General features: G+C 45.2%; 1 protein-coding gene across 6 annotated transcripts; it reads right to left on the reverse strand.

Annotated features, from left to right (window-relative positions):
- Positions 1-59: 59 nt before the first annotated feature.
- Positions 60-23,260, reverse strand: LOC111839972 (uncharacterized). Of its 6 annotated transcripts, XM_023804320.2 has the most exons (28): positions 21,797-23,260; positions 19,278-19,328; positions 18,814-18,921; positions 17,337-18,212; positions 17,065-17,211; positions 15,971-16,078; positions 15,437-15,517; positions 15,137-15,221; positions 14,734-14,923; positions 14,482-14,556; positions 14,283-14,375; positions 13,473-13,585; positions 13,301-13,394; positions 12,796-12,912; positions 9,848-9,979; positions 9,519-9,728; positions 6,178-6,240; positions 5,668-5,763; positions 5,031-5,144; positions 4,639-4,818; positions 4,127-4,258; positions 3,460-3,683; positions 3,065-3,191; positions 2,839-2,922; positions 2,478-2,692; positions 1,101-1,161; positions 652-867; positions 60-271 (listed from the first exon to the last, which is right to left on the reverse strand). In XM_023804320.2, exons 1-28 carry the CDS (start codon positions 21,843-21,845, stop codon positions 218-220), a joined length of 4,095 nt encoding a protein of 1,364 aa, XP_023660088.1. In that variant the 5' UTR covers positions 21,846-23,260; the 3' UTR covers positions 60-217. The 6 variants fall into 6 exon arrangements, with proteins under 6 accessions (XP_023660088.1, XP_023660091.1, XP_023660089.1 ...); XM_023804323.2 differs by having other exon boundaries at positions 60-867; positions 19,278-19,322; positions 22,940-23,260; XM_023804321.2 differs by having other exon boundaries at positions 60-867; positions 5,064-5,144.
- Positions 23,261-24,619: the final 1,359 nt, after the last annotated feature.

Genomic DNA, 24,619 nt, shown 5'->3' on the forward strand with positions numbered 1-24,619 from the left:
ACTGAATGCATTTATGGTGTATGTAGAGTGTTGTGATCCAGATTCATTTGTAAAAGAACAGTTACCTAACCCTACCTAACTGCAGCCTTCAGAGCAGCATGCACTGAAAGGTGAAGAACTTCATGCATGGAGGGTTAGGGCTATGAAGCGTAATCTGATGAGGATCCTCAATTTGTCTGTGTTTATCTAGGCCCACTTGTGGTTGGAGGAGTCTGTATCAACTCTGGAGCATCCTAGTGTGGGATCGGTTCCTCTCCAGTGCTGGGGAAATCTGCTGGCACCAAACACAAGTATTAGTGTTGACATATCACAAGAAGCACTAAATAAGCTGGTTGGTTAGATGTGTACAAACTGAAGCCGGTTATTTTGTCTATGAATGCCAGGAGAAATAACTAAATCTTGAATAATGAAACCTCGTTCCTCAAAGAATTTGCTTGCTTTTTGCCCAAGTGCATGGAAGCTATTATGATGGCCTAGTGCTCAGTCATTTTGGAGGGTTTCCTTATTCTGGATGTTACCTATATATGATTTCATGACTAAACTAGGTTCATTTTCAACATAACAGGTGGATTATAATTGCAAATCAGAGTCAGGGGAAACCACAGCGCTAAGAGGGGCAGCGATGGCTGTAGTCAATCGGAGGGTGCACACCGTCTCCAGGTAGGAGCCCGCCAGGTCTCCCGCTGTGGCCCGCTGTACAGGGGTACTGGTGTGAGCCCAGCTCTCGGAGCGGAGCTGCCTGACTCGCACTCGCAGGTGCTTCAGCAGCTTCAGGGAACCCAGGCCTGGGGCTATAGGCACGCTACAGGGATCGCTGAAGAGGAGGGATGGCGATGAAGCAGAGAGCAGGCCTGCAGGCCCCTTCTGCTCCAATGGGGCCGGAGACAAGGAACACAGAACACAGTATGGTGTCAGAATTACACTGTAAGGGTTTGGTGTGTATTTTTTTTTACATAACCCTTCACAGTAAACAGGATTAATCTGAATACCAAAACAATGTAGTATTTTCATTTGTCATTATCAGGCCCATTCTTCTAGTAGGTGCAGTTCACTCAAAGATATCAGAACAGAGCACATATGCATTTCAGCTAGATGTTTACCATCTCATCATCCCATCGCTGTAGCTGAGTGTACTTATCCATGTTTGTCCTTGGGACTCTCCTAGAACAAAAATGCAGCGTCAACAATCCTGGAGGACAATGCATGTTGCCACAGACAAACCACAGGACACTCTAGGATCTAGGATGCTCTACGGCAGGGGTTGCCATCTTGTCAGGGAGCCCCCGTCAATCCACATTTCTGCTTTGTTTTACTTGCAGACCCCATTCAGCCAATTGGCTGCTCACTTGATCAGTTTAGCAGTGAGGTTTGGTTGAGGAAACCAGATAAAGGAACAGCTGAGGGTCCCCCAAGGAGATGTGTGGAAACCTCTGCTTCATGAAACTCCAATATAATAAAGCAGTAATAAGTATTATATATTCAACTATTTCAATATGGACTGGAGCTAGATCCCACTACCTCTACCCCTCTACGCCACAACTCCAGTTGGCACCCCAGTGATGAGACTCATTACCTCTCCTTTAGCAACTCCATTTTGCATCTAGAGGAAGTAAATTCTACATGTGAAACAAATATCACAGTACAACCTTTCTATACATTTATATGCATTAATCTCCTGTCCATGACGTTTGTTAAATTTTATAAATTAAACAATAAACGTAAGTTAAAATTGACATGAATTCTACATTAACACTAGAAGTCCTCATATAAATACATTCCCACATACATTGTATACAACAACTGTGTAGTACTGCAAATAATTTAGTAAGAATCATATAGTTAAGGTATAAGGGAAAAAGTTAATGTATTCAAACAAATTGCACATGTTGGACCAATTTGCCCTGGCCCAGGCAGCACAGGGCGGGATGCCAGTCCATGATGGGTCACAGACACATATCATACACTACAGGCAATAAGAGACACCAATGAGCACAATCACGCATCTTTGGACTGCAGGAGGACACCAAACTGCCTGAAGGAAAATCGCATAACGAGAAGAAACAGCAAACTTCACACATACAGCAGAGGAACAATTCAAGCCCCCAGTCCTGGAGGTGTGAGGCAACAGGACTATCCCAGTCTAACCTATATTAGTCATAATTTTAAATTTATGGTTAATCATGTGTTTCACATATGTAAGCTGTGCTCTACAGACATAGATTCTTAGGATCTGTTACTCATTAATAAAAATGTCTCTGAGCACTGGTTTATGTGACCTAGGAGTTCTTCCTTCCACATTGACCTTATTTACAGGTGCGGATTCATGCTGGATCTCATTATGCTTTTACCTAAACTTTGATCTATTTGACTAGGTTGCCTCTTCTCACTGTTCTTCGGGGCCAGTCTGCTGGTCCTGGCCCTGATTTCCTGGGTCTCCCTTCTAACTGGGCTGCTGAAAGGCCTCTGCCTTTCCTCACCTTTCCAGCTCGGCCATCATCTCTTCCTCAAACTTGCGCGCCAGCCGAGCCGTGGTCTGCTCCTTCCAGTGTCCCATGTTCCTCTGCACCTCCCGCAGCTCCTCATCTTTATCCTGCAGCTGTCGCCGTAGCGATGTGATCAGACCACCCGCTTCCCCATGGCTGCTGTTGCGTAGCCAATTTCGCTTCAGACTGCTGAGCTCTTCCATGTGCTCCTGCATGAATCACCATGGCAACCACATTAGCCTCTCCACCTTCATCAAGCTAAAGACCAACAGGTCAGATGTTCATGGCCTCCAGGTTGCCACAGTGGTCAGTAAACAGTGCAGAAGTTCTTTATGCAGCCATAGGGCACGAATACCTGAATCAGATGCTGCCTTAGTGAGGTCAAAGTCTGCTCCTTCTCCACTGCAAGCAGGTCCCTTTGTCTCTGCAGCTCACGCTCCTGAGCCAGAAGACACACAAACACACACAGACACAGAAACAGCCATCAACATTAGGAAACGTTACATGATTACAAAATGGGAAATCTGACCTTAAGGTGCATTTACATCGGACCGGTTACGAGGACATGAACAGAGCTGTACCTTATCTTGCATCAGGCGCTGTGTGGCCTCTCTCTGCGAGTCCAGCTCCTGTCGCAGATGGGAGATGTGTGCACGGAGCTGATCGCCCAGTGCCTGCACTGTTTGCACTGCCTGGGCCACTGTAGGACTGAGCAGAGCTCCCCTCAGCACAGCACGCACTGCATGCTGTCCACTCTCCACACTTTCCTCAATCAAAAGGTTCTAGGCTGATTTTGTAACTGGCTGCTAGCATATGTATGCTAATCATGCAGTTTTGGGCATAAAGAATTACAGCAATGTTGTATCATAAAACACATTATACATAGTTTTCATAATTCCTAATTAGCTAATAAGATAGTTGAAGACTATAGTAACCGAGTTCATTTGTGTCTGAATGATAGCATCTCCAGGATTACCTGCTCTGGAGGTTTACAGCACCCTCCGCAGGCCCAAAAACCTCCTGCAGGCGCTGACATTCCACCCCAAGTGCCAGAGCCCATTCCTTGTGCTGCTGTTCCACCTTGGCTGCATCCTCCTCTTGAGTCTGTTTACACTCTAACAGCACCCCCTGCAGGCCACTGGCATCTACTTTGGCCCGATCCAGAGCCTTCTGGAGCTGGCGCACCTCCTTGTGTCGCTCCTGAGATGAGTAATTTGCAGTCAGGTTCAATCAACAAATGCCTATAATAGGGTTCCACAATTCCAGTCCTGGAGGGCTAGTCTGCAACACAGTTTGTAGATTTCCCTGCTCAAACACACTTACTAAACCTGGTAATTAGCTGATTAACATTTAAGCAGGGAAACCTGCAAACTGTGTTGCAGACTGGCCCTCCACGATGGGAACCCTGGCCTATAGTGTTATGGCATTCAAATCACTGCAATATCAATGCATACCACCAGATGGCGGTCACCCTCTGTTCATTCATTCATTAACTGCTTATCCAACTGGGCTTTAGTGATCATAAGGCATTAAAGCCATATGCACCTGCCCATATGTTACATCATAATACAATTATATACAAACAGAGGTGATCCTGAATGTGACTGACTGCAGCAGTCCGTCTTCTTGTCACTCTCTCTGACCTTTTCTGCATGTCTGGACAGCCTCTGCAGCTCTGCCTGCTGCTCTTCCATGAAAGTCCTGCGCAATTCGGTCAGCGCAGATGCCTGCTCCCGCCGCAGCCGCCACCCCTCAGCCTCAAGCTCCTTTATATCCTGCCAAAGATACACCCAAATATACCCCTGAAACAGTGATTAGCTAATGTCCTGGGGAAAAGAAGTTTGCTTCGCTCTGCAAAATGTTTAAAAGTCAATAGAGAAAGGATTTCAGGGAAAAAAAGGAGCATGTCTGCAAGAAGGCATAGAAACTGCAGGATCAAGGGAGCAGCAAGGGAGTTCATAGAGAAACTACAGATACAGAAGATTAACCTTAATGAGCGAAAGGCAGAGGTAAGAACAGGGGCAGAGGAACAAAAGCAGATTCACGCTGGAGTGGTGGGAGTGCAGCGGGTTAGGAGCCGGTTACCATGGTAGCATCACCATGACAGCCCATGGTGTGTGATGATAGCCCACTCCCTGTCCCCATCTGAACTCACGCGCTGCAGCTGCATGATCTGCTTCTGCTGACTCAGGACATTCCTCTGCTCTCTCTCGGCCTCCTCTTTTGCTCTCTCCACCGCCTGCTGGCCCTGCTCCTTCTCTAAGTCATGCTGCCTTTGGATCTCCTCCTTTTCTGTCTCCCACTTCTTCTGCTCCTGTTCTATGGCTTGCTGAAGCTTGGGGCAATAAGGGACGGGGGGTTATACACTACATACCCACCTTGGCCTATGTGATAAATGTTTTGTAGCCGGTCAGTGAATAGCTCCACGTACTCAGAAGGTTACCTGGTATCTGTAAATATCCCACTGCTGAGTCAGTCTTGTTACTATGTGTGTGAGTGTAAGTATGCCCACTAATAGTGGACTAACAGCCATTTGCTGGTATGAACCTTCCTTGTTCCCAGTGTCTGCTCACTGGTTACCATTTCCCGAGCCTCCATCTGCAGCTCCTCCACCCGCTGCTCCTGGGCTGCTACCAGCTTCTTCAGCTCCTCATCTTTCAGCTAGAATGACATAGGACCAGGACCTCATGAAACGACTTGGGGTCAGATTGACCTCCTCTCAGCCACAACACCATCCATTCATGCTCAGAGGTCAGTGAGTTTCAATGAGTGGTGGTATAGCCAGCTATATAGCAGCAGATAATGCTCTAAACCTTTGGCATTGGCTGGTTTATAACCTGCAGTGTCACGCTATCAAATATACTATAGATAATGTCACTCAAAGCCCATTGACGTTTAACTTATTTAGCAGACACTTTTATCCAAAGTGACATTGAGAAAGCAGGGCCAGCCAATCCCCGAAGCGACTGGGGTTAAGGGCCCTACTCAAGGGTCCAACAGTGACATCATTCTGCCGACGAAGGGATATGAACCAGCCCAGTGGTCTAATCTGCTGAGCTATACACCATGCCCATTTCCTCATTTAAATAAAGGTTTCACAATTTCGGTCCTCCTGATCATTTTTTGTTTCTCTCCAGGTCTCTCTTCTTAGCATCATTTTAGGTCAGCTGCCCGAGCAGCTGACCTGCATGCAGCCGTGTGTGGCCTCCATGTGCTGGTGGTGAGTGAGAGCCTGTTCCCTCAGGGTCTTCAGCTGTGCCTCCTCGGCCTGACGCTGGGCCTGCACACAGAGCAGGGCATGAGCTATGAGGAGCCGTACAATGCGACCTTCCTAGAAATACACCTCATAGCATCATAAACATAACAGCTCATAACATCATAAACATAACAGCTCATAACATCATAAACATAATGGCTCATAACATCATAAACATAACAGCTTGTAAACATTTATGAGAGCAGTGCAGCTCAGATCATTTACTGCTACAAAGAAATATGGTAAAAACTTTATAGGATGACTACTTGACCATTTCTTATGACAGTTTACGTGAACATTTACTTTTAGTTATGATGTAAGAAAAAATAAATTTTGAGATGAGAAATAGATCCAGGAACACTGAGATAAACAAATCTTTTAAGGAAATTCCCTTTGGATGTTTTACAGGGGTGAGATTCAAGGAAGCCTAAGCCTTACCTGCTGAATTTCCTGTTCCCTGATAGAAGCCTGCTCCGATTTCAGCAGCTCCAACTTCTGCTCCTAAAGACAAATGCACAGTCATTGGCATCATAGTGGGCACCTTTAAATGTACATTCATCACCGTCACCATGGGCAATATCACATGTACAGTCATCGCCGTCATAGTCAGTACCGTCACATGTACAGCCCTCGCCAACACATGCGTATGGGTCAATGATGTGATACTCATTTTTTTTTTATCCATTTTAGTTAAATTTAAAAATGATAAAATTTGAAAATGAACTTCAAAATTATTTGCATATATACTTTCTTGAGGGCCTAGTCTAAAATTTCAGGTTTTAATCAATCTTGAGAGAATACTTGATAGACGATGGCAAGAATTTCAAAAGCTGAAATTCTCAATAACACACCCTTTCAATTAGTTTAGCATAATCTTACATTAGAACTATTTAATAGGGAATAAAAGTAGCAGAACCCCATTGTTCTGAATATAATTAATTTGGGTAATCAAGTGTCAAGGTGGTGTAACTGCCATTCAAGAAGCTGTTTTGTTCATACGATGCAAGAAAATACTGTGACAGGAAATAATATCACAGGGAAGGACCCCTGGTGACCCTAAGTGCTGCATGTCAAGGTTAGTAACTCTTTTTAAAATATCAGATAATTTGAGATTTTTAGGGTATGGTCAGGTCTGCTTAGGCTTATATGTCAAATGTTATGACCCCAGGAAAACACTGACAATTCATCATAATTATAAAAATGAGAATTTACTTTAAAAAATATGTCTGAAATATTCACACTAAGGCCATGTGGTTACATTGGTGTAAATGATAATGTGTGTTAAAACTGAATTTAGATTAAATTGTCAAATGGTGTAACTAGTTACACCATTTGACTCCTATTAAAGGCCACTCTAATCTACAACTTTGGCAAATATTAGTAGCTTATTATGCTGATTAAATGTAATATACTGTATACTTACCATGTGGAACTATTTTGAGGTGTTCAGTGCTATATTTTTGGAAAAAGTGGTGATTTATCTGCAACTTTTTAATCAAAGCTCTGTAAGGACATGATAAATCACGTTGCACAACCCTGGTGTTTTGGAAATGTTGATCTTCAATGTATATTTGTATTCCATTTACTTACAAATTTAAGTAACATATAATGTGATATATGTACGTAATTTCATAATGTAGCAGAATCAGGTGGGTGAAGAGTGACCGTTGAACATGAACAGCAGCTTTAAAGATCTAAAACCCCAATAATTCAGATAGGATAAATGGTATTGAAAGATAGAAAAATGCATCTGTAAAATATACTTTTACATGAAATTTCTGCTATTTCATAATTAATACAAGGGATGAAGGGAGCAGGAGACTGACAGGCGGATCAGTGCAGTGTTGGCAGGAATTTGGATGCTGTACTGTTCTATTGTAGTAAAGAGGGAGCAGAGTCAGAAGCCAAAGTTTTTGATTTACCAGTTAATCTACATTCCTACCCTCACCAATGGTAACAAGCTTTGGGTAGTGACCGAAGATGAGATCGCAGATACAAGCGGCAGAAATGAGTTTCCTTCACAAGGTGTCTGGGCTCAGCCTTAGAGAAAGGGTGAGGAGCTCAGACATTCAGGTGGGGCTCAAAGTAGAGCTGCTGTTCTTCCACATTGAAAGGAGTCAGTTGAGGTGGTTTGGGCATCTATCTAGGATGCCTCCTGGACAGCTTCCTGGGGAGGTGCTTCGGGCAAGTCCAAGGGAGAGGAGCCCCCAAGGAGCTGGTAGAGGTAGCTGGGGAGAGGGAGGTCTAGGTATCTCTCCTGAAGCTGCTACCCCCGCGACCCAAACCCTGGACAAGCTCCGATTCGTCTGTCCAGCTCCCGATCTCACCTACCCTCACTCATGAACAAGACCCCGAGATACTTGATCTCCTCCACTTGAGGCAGTACCCCTTCCCTGACCTGTTGAGGGCAATCCACCCATTTCCGGCTGAGAACCATGGTCTCGGACTTGGAGGTGCTAATCCTCATCCCCACCGCTTCGCACTCGGCTGCGAACCGCCCCAGAGCACACTGGAGATCCCCAGCAGATGAAGCAAACAGGACGACATCGTCCGCAAAAACCAGCGAGGCAATCCTGAGGCCACCAAACTGGACACCCTCAAGACCCTGGCTGTGCCTAGAAATCCTGTCCATAAATATTATAAACAGGACCGATGACAAAGGGCAGCCATTTCCCTCTCCTTGGATTGCCACCTTATCGTGGTGGAGGGGTTTGCGTGCCTCAGTGACCCTGGGGGCTATGTTGTCGGGGGCAATAGCCCCTGGTAGGGTCTCTCAAGGCAAAAAGGTCCCAGGGGAGGGGCCAGACAAAGAGCAATCCAAAAGAACCCTATGATAATGTATTCTAGCAAGGTCTCGTTTCCCTCGCCCGGACTAGGGTCACCGGGGCCCCACCCTGGAGCCAGGTCTGGGGGAGGGGCCCGTTGGCGAGCGCCTGGTGGCCGGGCCTTGGCCCGTGGGGCCCGGCCAGGCATAGCCCGAAAGAAGCAGACGGGACTGTCCCCAGGTGGGCCCACCACCCGCAAGGGGAATGTCAGGGGTTCGGTGCATGTTGGATCGGGTGGTGGCCAAGGGAGGCCATGGTGGTCCAATCCCCTGCTGACAAAACTGGCTTTCAGGACGGCATAACTTGTATTTTTCATAAAATTAGGATAACGTATAGGAGAATTAATGTGGAATCAAATGTAATTCTCTACTGCAGTATAACATTTTTTGGTAACAATTTTCACAGAATTTGTCAAAGATTATTTAGAAAACAGAGCTGTTTTCATCATATGCTCTGTTCAATATTGCAAAAATGAATAAAATTTAAATTTAGAGATAATCCTAATAAAATCTGTTTTTGTGATTTTACTTTTAAAATGAAGTAATTATTTTTATGAGTATACTTACATACACTTAGGGTCGCTAAAATATTTAAAATTTCTCATTCTTTTGTGGTTACACCATTTGATATGTTCAGTCTTACCTTTTATAAAAAATGGAGCAAATTCATTTCAAATGACATGAAACCAACATGAATACAAAATGTACATTTTAACAAATCCGATACATACTTTTAAAACAAGTTTTTAAAAGATTTTTGAATTGCTCATCTTGCCAACCCTTATTTGTCACCGATCCATGTGTCACATCTACCCGCATTGCCGTCACACATGCACACACACAGTGACAATTGAACAAGTTACTTTCACATGTTTTTACCAAGGTACCAGACACCCAACACACTCTGCATTACATCACTGGCAGATTCACTGACTCCTGGCCCCTGGCCCCTGACCTTTTCCCTTTGCGCCTGCTCCCGCATCTCCCTCAGCTTGGCGGACTGCTCCTCCCTCATGGTCCGGATCTCAGCCTTTGCCCCCATCAACTGCAGCTCCTTCTGGGTCACGACACACTCCAACGCCTCTGCCCAGCCAGCCTTCTCCTCCAGTGCCAATTGCAGCCCCTGCAGCCGAGCTTCCAGGGTCTGCTCTGAACTGCCAGGTACCTGTGGGAAAGACAATTTAGATGAGAGCACAAACAGTGTGAAGATGATGCCTAGAGCTGAAGGTCTGCAGAGAGCCCTGTGAGCTGGGGCAGCTGTGGGTTTGAAGGCGAAATGCATACCGGTTGGTTCTCCTGCCCCTCTTGCTGTGTCGATGTGCCTCGCAGCTGCTCCTCCAAACAGGAGCATCTCTCCCTAAGGGCCTGCTCGCTTTCCACATGCAGGTCCAACTCCTGCTGCAGCTCCTCCAAGCGCTACCATGCACAGACACACAAGACTGTGACTATATATGGCACACACACACACACACACATTTGTATTCATATCTTTGTGGGGATTCTCCATTCATTTCAATGTGAAAAATCCTAATCCCTACAGTGACAACCTTTACCCCTACTAAGGCTGAACGATTTAATAATTTTAAATCGAAATTGCGATTTGAAACCACACAATTTGGCAATTTAGGATATGCATTATACAGGACGTCTGACCCAGGGTTTAAGACTGTCATCAGAATAATTTTACAAATTCATGCCATCTGCCTTTTGTGACAGTCATTCTCACCAATCAGAAGTGCTGTGCTTTTCATATGCCAGTCATGTTCACCAATCAGAAATGGCTCAAGGTGACTGCATATACGCCCACGAACAACAAATGTGAAACCCAAATAAAAGTTACATTTGCGGTGCGAAAAAATATTGATTGCGCTGTTTAGCTATAAGTGAACTACCTACCTATTTCATGGTCAGAGATTGTTTACAGAAAGGTCCTATTATTAGGGGTCCAGGCAGCCTTAGCTGCAGGATTGCTATTGTTTTTGTGATTATTGTTTAAATATGTTTGATTGTTCTCTGCCAATTTAAAAAGTGATAAATACATGTTGGAATACATATCTTTAAGTTCTCATAAGAACATAAGAACTATACAAACGAGAGGAGGCCATTCGGCCCATCGAGCTCGCTTGGGGCCTCCACTTCTCCTTACATTAGAATATAGACCAGTTAATATTTTGATGGAATCTCATGCTGCGTCATATGTTTTAAATCTATTACACACCGAATACTGAACTGAAGCTTGACTTCTAAAAAATTAAGTTGCAAACCAGAATTTTATGAGTTTCCCCTTGTGGGGACCAAAAAGTCCCTGCAACATCACAATAACAGATTTTTTTTTTTTTAATCACATTTAGTCCCCACAATATAATATATGCAGTGTCTTCCACGATTATTGGCACCCCTGTAAAGATTTGTAAAAAGGGTTAGAAAAAATGCACCTTTTACTTAAGTAGCTTCATCTCACACTGAATGAATAAATGAGAAAAATCCAACCTTTCATTGAAATAAATTTATTCAAAGAAAAAAAATCCTTCATCAAGAAATAATAATTAATTACTTATGCCACGAAATTATGGTGAACACAATGTAACTGAAACATGTTTCCCATGTTAATTGTACATCTTTGAGTTGATTGGAGTGTGCAGAAACATTCAAGCTGTAATCCATGACTTCCTGATTAACTGGGGTACTAACATGCGGTGACACAGAGCCCAAATTCCCTTAGTCATCCATCAACATGTGAAAGATAAGAGAACACACAGATCAAATGAGAAGTATGCTGACCTTCATAAATCTGGAAATGGATATTAAAAAATAGCTACTCGCCTGAAAATGCCCATTTCTACTGCTAGGGCAATAATAAAAAAGTGGACAACAACTGGAACTGTTACAAACCCACCTGGATGAGGACCAAGGTTTATTTTTCCCCCATGTACAATGAGGAGGATCATAAGAGAAGCAAAAAAAATCCCCAAGGATCATGGTTGGTGAATTACAAGACAAAGTAAAATCTTGGGGTTACCAAGTCTCAGAAAAAAACATCTGACGCCACTTTCATGCTAACAGATTATTTGGAAATTATGCCAGAAAGAAGTCTTTTCTGTCAGTTAACCATAAACATAAGCGCCTGGAGTTTGTGAAACACTACTACAATTTTAACTGGAACCAAATTCAATGGTCTGATGAAACAAAAATGGAGCTTTTTGGACATTCAAGGTGGGTTTGGTGTAAAAAGAAGGATGACTATAATGAAAGGAACCTTATCCCAACTGTAAAGTATGGTGGAGGTTCTGTGATGTTCTGAGGCTGTTTTTCCTCCAAAGGCCCTGGAAACCTCGTTAGGGTACATGGCATTATGGACTCCATGAAATACCAGGACATTTTAAATCAAAATTTGGCTGTCTCTGTCAAGAAACTATGACTGGGCTGTCACTGGATCTTCCAGCACAACCATGATCCTAAGCACATGTCCAACTCAACAAAAAAATAGTTAGCTGACCATAGAATCAAGCTTCTGCCATGGTCATCTCGGTCCCCTGATCTGAACCCCACTGAAAACCTGTGGGCTGAGCTGAAGAGGAGAGGGCACAAGAGAGGGCCTAGAACCCTGGATGATGTGGAAAGATTATGTAACGAGGAATGGTCTCAGATGCTCTGCTCTTCACACTGTTTGCGCTCTAACCTTATAAAATGCTATACGAGAAGACTCAGTGCTGTTATACAGGCAAAGGGATGTTGTACAAAGTATTAAATCCAGGGGTGCCAATAATCGTGGCACAGGTGTTTTTGTTGAATATAATTATGATGAGGAATTTGTTTTTCTTTCAATAAGTTTATTTTAATGAAAGGTTAGATGTTAGTAATTTTTTGAGCGTAATATGAAAATACTTCACTGAAAGGTGTTTTTTTTCTAACCCTTTTTACAAATCTGTACAAGAGGTGCCAATGATTGTGAAGGGCACTGTACATGACTGCACACATACACACACACACACACACACACACACATTACAATGAACAGAGGGCCTCCATGAGCAAAAGGTATCTGGGGGAGAGTTTGGGGGTCAGACAAAATTCTTTAAACAGAGGGACACGGCAGTTAGGAAAAAGTGTGTAACGGAGGCAAAGTCCCTAGAATGTGTAAAATCAGCAGCTGACATACAGTAAGTAAATAACAGATAAAGGCCGCTGTGTGTTAACCCCACGGCCCGCCTGTAACGCTGGGGCCCCGTCACCTCCTGCAGTGCCTCCACTTGGTCTCTGGCCCGGCGCTGTGTGGCAAACAGCTCTGCCTTGGCTCTGTGCAGCTGCCGCTCGGCCTCCTCCCTCTCCAGAGCACTGGACGCAACAGCCTGACGGGGAGAAGCAATAGACCATTAGAGGAATTCATTATTCAGGTTAGGGGTAGCAAGTAGCAGTCAGAAGCTACACAACCTGCACTTAAATCTGGTTTATAAAATATGGATCTCAGATCAAATTATCTACCCCTAGAGTGTTGATGATGGATAAATGCAGCGATAATAATAATGACCTTTCAGTGATGATGCCCAGCCAGCCCAGACTGATAGTCTGGCATATACAAAGGCCCAGTGCACCACAGTGTGACTGGTTCCTGGCTACTGACTGGCTTTTAGCTGTGTAAGTTTACTTGATAACCTATTGCTGCATTGTGGTTCAGCCAAATTACTACAGGTACAAATCTGCCATCCTGAGCGAGTAGACAGAAGGATTCCTCCCCACCTGCATCTTCTCCACAGCAGGCAGCTCCTCCTCCCAGCCAGGGCTCTCCTGCACACAGCCCGTCTGGAGCTGCGGGGAGCACCGCTGCCACCTGCTGGCACCCGCACACGGTCACGTCACTGGCACTAAGAGCTTCAGTCCATGTGACCACCGTGGAGCCACGGGATGGTACCTGGCGACCTCTGCCTGCCTCCTCCTCTCACTCAGGCTGGCCTCCAGGTCCCATGCCTCCCTCTCTGCCTGCTCCACTGCTGCCTGCACACACCGGAGCTCCTGCAGTGCATGCTGGGAGACGACAGTGATTGGAGAGGAAGGCACATGTGAGGAATGATGGAAACTCCTTGGTTATTAAGCCAATTTACAATCTTAAAAAAAATGTTTCTAGAGCTCTGTTCACTGTTCATGGTATAAATGATACAAAACACTCCTATGAGGAATACTGTCTTACTGTTTTGTCACAAGTCATTGGGGAAATATTGTTATATTAATTATTTCAGTTTGGCAGATCCTTTGATCGAAAGTGAAATAGACAAATCGTGTGTTTGTTATTGTAATTATTATATTGTAGGACCAGATTTTCCCACAATGTGATACAGTGAGCAGTAAGGCGCATGCACAGAGTACAGTGCATTGCCACACCTGCCACACCACCTCAGGGATGAGAACCTGAGTGCAGCCATGTGACAGGTGATACCTCAGCACCACACTAGCCCAAATGGAAGTTTTTTTCCGGCAGCTGGAGTGCCAATCCTGCCACCAACCCCAAAAAACCTGCATACACACTGGCCCTTTGCGGATAAGATTGCCCTCCCCTGATCTAAAATAAAATTGGTTACTTACGGTTAAGGATAGCGCTGGGTAGGGGTTAAGGTAGGTGTAGTTGGGACTAGGGTTCTGCCCATGGAAATTAATGGAAGGTCCCCAAAAAAGATATGAATACAAACCTGTGTGTGTGTGTGCTTGTGTGTCTGTTGTTCCTTACCTCTTTCTTCTTCAGCAGGACACTGAGGGACAGCTCTGTTTCACGTAGCTGGGCTCTCTTCTGTTCCAACCTTTCCTCCACTCTAGAACAGTCCTTAAGCAGCACAAAACAGCAATCAGTGAACGGCACCCTCTACTGGAGAACACTGATACAGGCGCACATTCTGACTGTACCTAAGTCCTGATACAGTGGGACTTACCCTTCTAAGAGCACAAAGGTCCCCCTCTAGTGGCAAACTGTCCAATCCAGCTCCCTCCAGCCATCCATCAGCCACCTTAGAGAGACGAGGTGACAGTTACTGAAACTCAGTGTCTCTTGGATTGCTTATTTTATACAGTCTTTCAAAACCCAATTTCCCTTCATATGAAAAGATTCCCCATGCATTTATTCACTAAAATGACACTGTGACTGTGTAAATAAGAATATTTAAGAATGAACTGTGTACTTTTACCCTGGAGAAATGCTCCCCCACGTCCTGTTTGGCCTGTCGTCTTAAGGGGACGCAGCTCTGTGTCCCCGGTTCCCCAGAGCTCTGTTCCGGGGAGACATGCCAGGTGCTGTGGCCCCCCTCCTCTGTGCCTATGTTAACACTGTCCTCATTGTCGCCTGACAGCGGGATGCAGGCAGATATACCCCGAGTCCTAAGATAGAAACCAGCCAGTGATGGACAGGCAAAGTAATGATATTACAATTTATAATTCATTACTCATTCATTGTGTCTGCTGTCTTCAGCTATTTCCATCACCATCACTGGGGATGTAAACTACACTGACAGGCACGGCTATTCCCTCCGAAATCGCACCACGAGACAGCGAGGCAAAGCGACTGTCTGTGACAGATGCTCTCATTCCGACCTGAGGGACCCCCTTCTGGTGGGATGGGACTTTCGGGTCAGCCGGGTTCTGCATGAAACCTCCCCACTGGACTCGGGCACTCCCCCTGGTGGCATGTAGGAACACAACAGGAAACGAGGTTAGACATTGCTGCAGTACAGAGCACGCACCCACTTACCTGAAATAGTGTGAATGAATAAAATCCAGCACACCATCTGCCCCACTCATCTGATCCTCTGTGGCCTCCCTGGTTATTTCTGACTGCTCTGCATCCGGGATACCTGTACTGTTTAACTAACCCGTGCCAGTTGGGATACTCACCAGGTCTGGGCCTTTGACCCAGGATGTACGAGTCCAGGTGACTCTGGTCACAGCTCAGCTCACCTACCCGGATGCACCAGGCTGTAAAGTGCATGGGGACAGTGGGTGTGGTTTCAGGGGCAGACAGACCACTGATCACACAAACAAAATCATGCAACATCCATCCATCCATCTGGAACTGCTTATCCCATTTAGGATTGTGGGGGTCCAGACCCTATCCCGGAGGCTATGGGCACAGGGCAGGGAACAACCCAGGATGGGCTGCCTACCCATCTCAGGGCACACTCACACACCATTCACACACACCGACTGGCAATTTGGTACAGTAACTCCAATTAGCCTCAGCATGTTTTTGCACTGCGGGGGGAAACTGGAGTACCTAGAGGAAACCCCACGACAACATAGCAGGAACATGCAAACATCATATGTTTTATTACAACATTTTGCTATCATCTTAACTAGAATTTTTCAGGTAATATGTGCAGTCAGGAAGGCCGATGTGCCATGATTAGCTGTCGAGGTTGTGGTCAGCACCTGCACTGCTGGTGAGGGCACTGTGGAGGTGCTCGCAGACCTGGTCGGTTTGCACTGAGTCCAAGTCACTGTCGATGGTCACTGTGTCAAAGCTGGGCACTGGAACCCCTACAGAAAGTGCAGTGAACAATAAGGTTTATGTATAATGAGCTGTCAGACCACATTCAATCATCAGAGTCCCTCTCCAACTTCAAGATGTTGTGTAGCTGTTGTGTACCCTGCTCCACTACCGCTTACACTTCTGACTGGGCATTCATTGGAAGCTCAGCCTAGCTGCACTTATGTCAAGTTGACACTTTGACAATCGTTTCATTGTAAAGTGTTACCTGCCTCACCCAGCAGCCCCGGAGCAGTTGAGGTTAAAGGTCTTGCTCAAGACCCCTCAGTGATATGCTTGCCCTACTGGCCTGGGATTCAAACCCACAACCTTCTAAACACAGGCACAGATCTCAAACCCATTAAACTACGAATTAAAATCCTCGTAAATTCAGATTAAACATTTGTTAAAGTATTCATTATAAACATTGTATACTATAATATATTTAACATTTTTATGTCATTATTTGCATCACTACTGGCAGAGGAACAAAGAAACATGCTTTATTTGCCATTTGCACAAGTACAGGTACATTGGAATGCTTCTCTTTGTTGACCCTATCTCCACAGCTTGGGGGGGTGGGGGGCACAGTGCAGGGTCAGCTAATGTGCAGCACCCCTAGAGCAGGGGGTTAACTGCCTTACTCAGGGACCCACGGACATGTGACTGTTCTGCTGAGGGAAGGGCTTGAACTGGCGACCTTCTGTTCACTGGCGACCTGCTGAGCCACTTGCCACCCCATTTCAGGTCCACCAAGATGCAGACAAAAGGTTTTAAATAGAAAAACGTTTATTTTTGGCAATATGGTTCCATAAATCTGTGACTAAGTCACCTGTCAGTGTAATTTCATCAACCATGGCAGCATCAAATAGATGCGGTTTGCCTAATTAAAGTCCTCTTGGAGGATCAATCATCTCCTTGCCAGGTGGTCACTGCGTTGTCACGACGCCGCAACGTTAAGATAACTTTGTAAAATAACATAAGATAGCGTGTGCACCTGCCAGACACCGGACTCGGGGGGTTGCATAAGGAACTCCTTGGCCCTCGTGGCCTCGCTCCTCTTGGGCCCCTGTGGTACTGAGACGGCACTGGGACTCTGTCCGCACAACTCTGCTGCAGCTCCGGGGGGGCCCAAGTTCAAAAGCTACACCCCAGGGGCAGAAGAAAAAAACAGAGAGGGTTGTTGTTTGTGGTGGAGATGATGGGTACAAGGGTGCATGCACTTCTCTCAACACCAGAGGGCACTCCATACCCCTCTGTGGACCATACCCGTCTTACTCGTGACTGCAGGAGAGACCACGCTGTTGCTCACAAAAGAGGAGGAGTTACACCTCAACCTTCCCACTGGTAAGGGGTCCCTGGTGTCTTCACTCACTCCATCCAGTAGTCTGTGCCTGTGCAAGGTGCACTGGGTAATGTCTGCACCTCTAAGAGGGGATTTGGAACGATGAGTGTGGTTGTTCGAGAGGTCAAAGGTCACATCTGAGAATGGGGTCAAGCCATGGCAGGCTGAGACTTTATACGTTGTCCCAGGGCTGTCCTTCTCAGAGGTGATGTCCATTTCACTATTCTGGTCATGGTCTTTGAGGGCCCCAGCATGCTCTCCTGATTCCACAAGACATATGAACTTCGGGGCCGGATACTTGGGGTTTGTCATGCAATCATTCCCCTTAGCATGAGGGGGTTCATTGGCATTAGCTGCCAGATGATGGCGCTCTACCTTGTCTGAGAGGATCTTGGAGACTTCTGTGCGGATTGGATGAATCCCTCCTGAGGGGTGAGAATCATCCCCCATTAATGTAAGGGGGGAGTAAGAAGGGCCCACATGCTTGCTCTGGTTGTAAAGCACCTGTAACATGTCGCCCCCTAATGTTTGTTCCTTGTAGTTCATCAGACATTCCTTCCCTGTGGTTCCTCTGTAACCCAAATCCTGTTGGGTGAGGGGATTCACCATCATCTGCTGGAACAGGGTGGCAAAGTCCTCTGTACGGATGCTGTCTGCGGCTCGAGGCGTCTCCACCTCGAACCCTGCACCATTGCTCCCAAGAAGCCTCTCTAGCCTCCACCTGCACTGCTCCTTCCTCGACTCTGCCCCATCCTTGTCCTCTTCTCCCATTATGGCACTCCTGTTTCCCAATTCCCACTCTGCAGGAGACACACAGTTGTCTGGATGAAGGTGCAAGGCACGATGGTTTATAAAGATACAGCAGTTTCCTTCACTGTCAATCAGTGTCTTGCTTTACAGGTTCTAGTATCACTGTCAGGCAGTTTCCTGTCAGCATCACGCTAACATTGAGTGTCAGTTTCCATAAGGAAAACTTTGCCCACATCTTTACCCAATACTTTAATACTTATTGTCACCCTTATTCTCTCCTAAAACTTTTAAGCAGTGTAGCTAAAGATTTTATTCCAGGGACCACCCTACCCCTCCCAAAAAAGCTAAAAATTTCAGCTTCAGCTAAAAGTACTACTCGGTTAAGAAGTCTGTCTGATCACTTATAGGTTTTCATCTATTTTTAATTAAGCATGTTGCTGTAAAGTGGTTTGTGGTGAAAACACAAATTCCCAGTAAAAAGCTGAATATTTCTGCCTGGGGTCTAGCGGAAATGGGGGCATGGAAGGTGTAGTTGGATCAGTTAGAGTAATTAATTGAGTGGTTACATGCTTGATTGGCCCTAACGATCTAGAGGCTGAGTAACACTCTCACCCTGTAAATATCACAACCTCGCTGAAGCTCATGTCTCACCTGGGGAGGGGCCCAGCTCAGCGAAGTGGGGAGATGTGATGGGCTCTTCAGCACTGTCCACTCCAGCTTCTGGACTCCCAGACTGACTGAGGCGTGCTGTGGCAGAGACTGGAACATGTGGGGGGGGGGGGGGGGGTTGCAGCAGGTCACAGAAGGAGAGCTTGAGAAATTTACCAAATGACAGACGCACAAGCCTCAAGCGCTGGGGCTACGGAACATTCCGGAAATGCCCCCAGAAGATGGGGTCATAAGGGCAAAAACCAGCTACCCTGTGAACTAGCAAGCTGGGCGTCAATAGCATCCAGGAGGATGTCACAGTGGTCCTTGGGGGGTGGGGCAGAGGAATGTAAGCCCCCCCCCCCCCCCCCCCACCCTGTCTTTCCGCCAGGCAGGGAAAGGAAAGTTGGTGAGAGGCACTCACTGCAACAAGACTCAACATCGATGAAAGGTGTCTAATTCCTTACCAGGAAAATGCACTGTCAGCAGCCTCAGCTCCAGCTCCTGATCTGCTGAGACTCTCAGAAATAAATATCAAAAATAAAAGAAAAATCCTTTATGAACAGGTGTGTCCAAACTTTACATCAAATGCAACTTTATGAAAATCATTCTGCATTTCAGAAATAATGACCTCCCTCAGAGCAGTAGCCTGTGTGTCGGCAATTCTTTTCACAGAGGAGTGAAACACAAAATGACTGATCACAAAGTAGTCATTCCATTTTCTGCACCATTAGAACCTGCGGGGCATTCAGTTTGAATTTCAGATGTTCCAGATGGGAATAAAAATGAATGATAGACTGCTGTTATTACCTTCTCCGTGACAGAGAATATGCATGCAGTATGTGGTGCTGAGACAGAAGGCTGTGGAAAGTGAATGTTAGAGTTTTGTTCAGTAAAACCCAAAGTCAGTCCTGGAAAACCCCAGACCAGAATGTCTCCTAAGTAAGCCCATGTGACTGAGAAACAGCCAAATTCTCCAGTAATGATTACTGAAAAGTCTGCTCATGCAGTATAAGATCCCTGGTTTTAATACTCTCCATGTCAAAATCCTGGCACTTGTGATGTAGTGTACTACCCACACATCAGGTTAAATTCAAAATGAATGTAGGAGCAATGAAATGATGCTTTATTTGCCATTTGCACAAGTACATTGTAATGCTGCTTTAAGGACCTTGCACATGGGCCTAACAGAGACGTGAACCAACAACCTACTGATCACAGAGGCCTAACATCTTCAGCTTTTTTAATGAAATGATGTTTTGAAATTATGAGGGGACAAAGAAAACCAAATGAGAAATTAGAGTGCCAGTCTCAATTCTCCTAATTATCGTAGATCAATGTTTACATCCTGTCCTCTGTGATCAGGAAGCGTCAGTAAGGTGACAGCATTTGGCAGGTAATTAGCAGCTTCTCTGACTGTCTCACGCTGGCGGTGTCTGTACTGGAAAGAAGCCAAGACCCCCCACAGTCTGAAAGAAGCTCATTGAACGGCTGTGCGCTAATGAGGAAACTGGAACATGCAAATTGTCAGTTGTTTGCCTGGAAGCAGTATGACATATTTGCTGGGAGTGGTCTGTGGTGGCTTGCAATGTAATCACTGCTGGGTCCTTTACAAGGCCCAAAACCCCAAAAACGCTTCAGGGGTGCCGGAAAAATGACTGACGCTGCAGTCCAGGGGCTGTATTTCAGCTTGGAGTGACATGATACAGACTGGCCCAGGGGGTGTCCCCCATAGTGCCTCTCCCCATAGACACCCATAAATCAGCTGCAAACTTATTCAAGATACAAATTCATATTGGTAGCAAACTGTTAACGGACACTTTCAGCAACAGTACCCAACTATGTGCAATTACACAATTTCTAAATCAAATGAAAATGTACTCTACTTAATACAATGACAATCAGTTCTGGTATATCGTGCTATCTGGAAATTTAAGAATATCATACAAAGATTATACCGACTTAAAGCAAGAGTGCCCTCCTTAGCAAGTCACTTATTTCCGCTACCATATTAAAGAACCCATCAGTGCCCAAAGACATAAGAATGTGTTTCTCTGTAGACAGGATCAGTGTGTTCTGTTTTTACCCAGGGACAAGATGATCTGTAAGATGATATTAGAGACGTTATCATTCCCAACTTTAATGCCTTGAAGTTGTCTGTTGGATAATTTATAACAAACTTATTTAGTTATCGCCACGTCAGATTTACAAGGGAAATACCTGGCCTTAAAGTCCCTCTTCTATCATTTTCTCTTTTTTGTTTTTCTTTCCTTTTCTGAGCACCTGACTTGACAAATTGCCATTTTGACAATTGACCGGAGGGGGGAGGGGCTTATTACTGTACCATGGTGTGATTGACCAAACTATTTGTTGCATTATAGGGATGAAAACTAAACACATTTAGTAACAGGAAATTTTGCACAGATAAAAAATAACAAGCTTTTATGTGATTCACAAATTGTATAAAAAGTTGTCACAAATATGTGTTTTGGACTAATTACTCCAGCAGATTATTTAAAAGTTAGGGGGCCTTATTGCCCCCTGTCGGCAGCCATGGACATGACCATACATCAGTTAGATTCGGGGTTGTGTACCTAGTGCTAATCCCACTTTCTTTTTATTTTTTTCAGTTGGGAATAGCATGTTAATAACGCTAGAAACCCTGTGTATTTTAGGCAATATGACATTCCGTAGGGCCAATCACATGTACTAGCTAGCTGGCTCCTCCTGTTAAGTCGTGATCCAAGGCAGTGTTCTAATGTTAACGGATTACAACTTCTCCTCACCTGTTCTAAACAAACAAATTCTGATAAATTTTGCTGCATCTTCCTCCAGCGCATTTTTTGCCTTATCCTTGCTTTCTCAGCACCAGTTTGCCAACTACAGTTAAGTAGTGATGTGCAGATCAACCCTGAAATATCGATTCTTTAGATGTGATAGAATCGATTTTCAAAACGAATCCTAATGTATAAGAATCAGTCTTTACCTTGTAATTTAAACATTATTCCTGGGAGCAGGACACGAACAGTACTCATGGGGAGGTGGGGTGCACACACGACAGATCAGCCAGCCCGAGCATTTATTTATGGGACTTTAAAAGGGTGTGAAGAGCAGCTGGACCAGCCCCGAATCTCCAGGTACTCCCCATGGCCACTCTGACCCCAAGCTGCAGATGGAGATACGTGAAAACTAAAGAATGACTATGCATGTGTACATGTACAGTTGGCCCAATAGACTGAAGTTACAGGAAGTCATATGCTATGAAAATATAACTGAACTACATTAAAAAATACTGGCACCCCTCACAATAGAATAAATTAAGGCCGTATGGTGCAGTTTTCATGCCATACCGCAGAATGTCGTGGTTACTGACGTCGTTCAAAACGGCAGAAGTGTGGAAATCGTTAAGGCCATGTGTACGTGCCCCGCATGTAGCTCTTTCAGATTGGAGGGCAAGTCTTCCTGATCCGACACGTTTTTCTTACTCATCTCATTTCACACGATCCTCTTAAAGAGGCTTTGTCTTTAATCAAAATGAACCGACTGGATAAGCAAATACAATCTGAAACAAATTAAATGGGCTCAGGTGGACATATGAGTATCCGCAAGATTTTAGCTACAAATAAATTTGAATAACGAGCTATGCCGAGGCCGGCGTTTTCAATATATGCATCAGCACCCAATGGAAAATAAAATGACCTAGGTTTCTTAATATGGACTAAATAGCTATATTAACACATCAAGTTATTGACTAACAGAAAAAGAGTGTAGCACCTTTTACACCGGAGTTGCTTAACTAAATAGCAGGTACCTGCAATTTCAGCACAGAAACGCCATGAGCATACCATAACCGCACTGAACCGATTTGATTTTCCAACTGGGATTAATAAATAATAACATTAAATGATGCACCTGCTGTTTTGCAATAATTCGCCCGTTCGAATATCCTCCTTTTTGAAAGTCCAAAAGATGTCTGACTATGATGAGCGAGCATTTAACTGCACTCCAGCACGGCGAGAAGGACAGCTAACCTTAACCTTACCTGATGGTTCCCGTTCTATTATCGCTGATGGCTGCGGCCGGGTCTCGCGCTCCTAGCAGTATAGTCGGTTCAAAGGCGGCTACTTACCGGCTTCAATCGCATAGCAACCATCAAACAGTGGTGGGCCCAGTTAGCCACGGGGCGGTTCTGTGCCTAAACCATTTGCCTTTGGTTGTCCAGGCGACGCGTGAGGCGGGAGCCCGAGCGCGAGTAATGTGTCGGTACCTTAATATGGGGCGCCGTTTGTAAAGTTACGAAACATTTTTGTACTTGCCACTTTTTCAACAATTTTCTGACATTTAGCACAATTGTTCATCATATGAAAATATAAATGGTATGTCTATATATAAATATTAAATGTAAATGTCAAATATAAATGTTAAATGTAAACGTAAATATAAAAGTTAAATGTAAATATTAAAGTTAAATGTAAATATAAATGTTAAATATAAATGTTAAATGTTAACTTATATCTAAATGTTAAATGTAAAAGTTAAATCTAAATATAAATCTAAATTAAATGTAAAAGTTAAATGTAAATATAAATCTAAATGTTAAATATAAATGTTAACATATCTAAATGTTAAATGTAAATATAAATGTAAATGTTAAATGTAGACTAAATGTTGAGAACATATGCAAATTCGCCACGCCCATCTGCATAGAAATGGGCGGTAACAACGAAATTAGCCCGCTAAGTGGTTGCAGGTTAGGGGCGATTGAGGACAATATGGCGAATTCGGCTCACTTAGATGCTATAGAATGCTGCATTACATGGCGTTGCTTCACAGCCGGGAGCAACATCATCTGCACTTTCCACTGTAACATCGATAAATTTGTGACCGTGGTAGACGGGCAGGCAGGAAGCAGGGAAATACAAGGCAGGCAGACGAGAATCCAAAAGTAAACGGGTTTATTCAGACAAACAGGGCAGACGGCGACGAACATCAATGACTGATCTGAGTTAAACGGACTCAGACGCAGACTAAATACACAGGACAAGCCGAAAATAACAGGCAACAGGTGATCACATTCAGGAATTAACACGAGGTAACAAGGGGAGTGTGGCACACAGGAGGATCAGACGAGCAGGTCATGACAGAACCCCCCCCCCCCCCAAAGGCGCGCACTCTGGGTGCGCCTCAGGGGAGGCGACGGACGAAACGAGACCGGGGACACGGGACCTGAAAAACAAGAGCAAACACATCAATGAGGGACCAGGAACAGAACAGAAACACAGAACAAGAACAGGGGTAACAGCCAAGACCAAACCTGACACAAAACAGGAAACGCAGACAGGCACACTAGAAAGGAAGAGACAGAAGGCACAGAGAATGGAGGAACAAAAGGACCAGGAGTGAACGGAGGCATGACAGGGGGACGAGGAGCAGAGACAGGAGGGACACAAGGACGAGGAGCAATCACAGGAGGACAAACGGGAAAGGTCGGAGGACAAAGGGGAGCTCGAGGGAGCCACAGCGGGCGGCAGCCGGAGGGACTGCAGGCAACCGGGAGGAGGGAGCAAGAGGGGACCATGAAGGGGGCAAGGAGACAGATGAAGGGACCGACGAAGGAGGCAAGGAGGAAGCAGGAGGGGGCACCGGAAGAGGCAAAGAGGAAGGCGGAGGGGACCACGGCGCAGGCGAGAAGGAGGGGGAAGCCGCAGCAGGCGATGGCACCGTCCGACGCCGAGCCGCAGTGGGGGGACCCGCAGGCGACCGAAGAGTCGAGGCAGGGGAACTCGGAAGCAGCCGACGAGGCGTCGGA

This window comes from Paramormyrops kingsleyae, chromosome 2, assembly GCF_048594095.1.
Source record: "Paramormyrops kingsleyae isolate MSU_618 chromosome 2, PKINGS_0.4, whole genome shotgun sequence".
Classification (NCBI taxonomy): Eukaryota; Metazoa; Chordata; class Actinopteri; order Osteoglossiformes; family Mormyridae; genus Paramormyrops; species Paramormyrops kingsleyae.